Genomic DNA, 2210 nt, shown 5'->3' on the forward strand with positions numbered 1-2210 from the left:
GTACTTTACCAGTGTGTTACCCTGTACTTTACCAGTGTGTTACCCTGTACTTTACCAGTGTTCAGAGTTTTACTCCTTTTCTGAATGTCTCTTAATAAATCACCACTGATCTGTTTCTTCTTTGAGGCTCTGAAATTCATTTTAATTCACCATGTTAGAAACAAATGTTTTTTAATGAAAAAAGGTCTGTTTTCAATGTGGTCCTGTGGATTTTTTGTTTCATTTTAATGAGACATTTTTGTTTTCAAAGTAGGAAATATTTCACTGTTGTTTTGATCAACAACCATTTTATATTAATTTTCATTTTATGACTTTGTTTAGACGTTTTCAGAGAGGCTGATGGGGAAGTTTTCCGTTGCAGTTCCAGTGATGGTGGCCTTGTCCTGCTTCGGCTCCTTGAACGGTTCCCTCTTTGCCTTATCAAGGTAAACATTTTTATTTTCATTTGCTCCAGACTGGTTTACCCACAGTCTGACTAAAGCCCTGCACATGTACACTTTTAGCATGCACCAGTTGTGATGAATGTAATGAACAGAACAGATGAAGTGGAAAAAACCTGATGATACAGTTTTGGTCACAAACGACTGTTAGTGGAAAATACTGTGGTCAGTGTGTTGGAAACAAGACATTTCCAAATGTAAGGATTAGAGAGACTCAACATGTTTTATGTGTGCACAGGCTGTTGTGAACACACACACACACACACACACACATACACACACTTTCGCTTTTTGCTCTGTTGCATCAGTGTTTAATTCAAGGCTTCACAGTTTTTACTGTAGACAAATACAGCACATGACAATAATGCAATAATTTGCATTTAAAAGACAAGAAGAAGAAAAACGGAGTTCCTCAGCAGATATTTATTTATTAACAGGTTTGCACATAAAATGTTTGTTCTGGTTCTCAGGGGAGAACCTAGGGTTGTTGCTTGGTGCTCACTCATATTTTCCTTCACTCATTGAACACATTTATCTAGAGGGGCATCAGGTCATCTAACGTCCCCCTGTTCTGTTTTATGACTCCTATCAGCTGCAACGTCTCAGGACATCATGTTAAATCAGTCCAACAAGTTTTTATTTTATTTTTTAATATATATAATTTTTTGAAGGGGGGTGAACAGAGAATCATCTTTGCTTTAATATGGGACAAACAAATGTTCTGTTAGTTAACGTGGTTTAATTAGAAGAACTCAGTGAATCTCTCCGATCTGATTTGTTGAAGGCAGTGTTCATTTAATCCTTATATCAGGGTCCCACTGTGGCGCACCGAACAACGATCCGTTCACACCAGTGTGGCTGGATTCTTTTTAAAAAAATTTTAAGAAATCAGATCACGTTTGCAACCAAACTGGTCGCACTCTAGAGCCCTGCTAGCTGTTGGTTTGACAGACAATCGGGTACAATCTTAGGTACACAAGGGAGCTTTATGACGTTTCATCTGGTGCGCTTTTTCTTTTTTTGACCACGCATGCGTGCCTGCGCACCGCTCATGTGCCACTCTGTTTATTAACCTTTACTGAACCAGACAAATCTCCTCTAACATCACAAATTGTTTATTCAGGTGAGGCCTGAGTCTGAAAGCAGCCATGTTTTTATTTTAATCAAGTGTTTGTGGGATGTTCTGAACGTCTCAGCAGAGAAGAATTGAAGAATCTGCTGCCGACAGCTTGGTGTCAGATCCCACAGCAGACCTGTAGACGTTCAGCAGAGTCAGGGTCGTTTCAATCACAGTCTGATGAAAACCATCCTGTTTCACTTGTTGTATGTTTGGTGGTGCAGTCGAACCGGAGAAACGTCAATGAATATTTAATAAACAAAACAACATGCTTCAGCAGATAACTCAGAAGATAACGTGAGGGAAAATTACTGGAGGACAGACTTGACTTGTGGAAAACCCAAAGAATGAACAGGGAACTAACAACAGGATAACTGAATATGAAATAAGAGAAATGAGATGAGGATAAGGTGAGAGTGGGCGGGGCCAGAGCAGAGACTGAGAAACTGACCTGATGTCACAGGGATCACAAGAGTGTGGTGGCCCAGAAGGGACAACACAATGCAAAAGCCACAACACAACAGTAACAACCACAACAACAGCTATGCTATGAATATCTACATTACCTAAACCAGAGATTTTTAACCTGTGGGCCACAGCGCCACCTTGAGGGCCTCAAAAGAACAACAGTTTTTAACTTTGGGCCACAGAGG

General features: G+C 40.0%; 1 protein-coding gene across 1 annotated transcript in view; it reads left to right on the plus strand.

The window, feature by feature from the left end:
* Positions 1 to 2210, plus strand: part of slc7a11 (solute carrier family 7 member 11) — a 76715-nt gene that overhangs the window by 51811 nt on the left and 22694 nt on the right. The window contains exon 8 of the mRNA XM_014027655.1: positions 322 to 425. Within this exon, the coding sequence (XP_013883109.1) occupies positions 322 to 425 (104 nt within the window). The remainder of the gene's footprint in view (positions 1 to 321; positions 426 to 2210) is intronic.

This window comes from Austrofundulus limnaeus, unplaced genomic scaffold (assembly GCF_001266775.1).
Source record: "Austrofundulus limnaeus strain Quisiro unplaced genomic scaffold, Austrofundulus_limnaeus-1.0 Scaffold670, whole genome shotgun sequence".
NCBI lineage: Eukaryota > Metazoa > Chordata > Actinopteri > Cyprinodontiformes > Rivulidae > Austrofundulus > Austrofundulus limnaeus.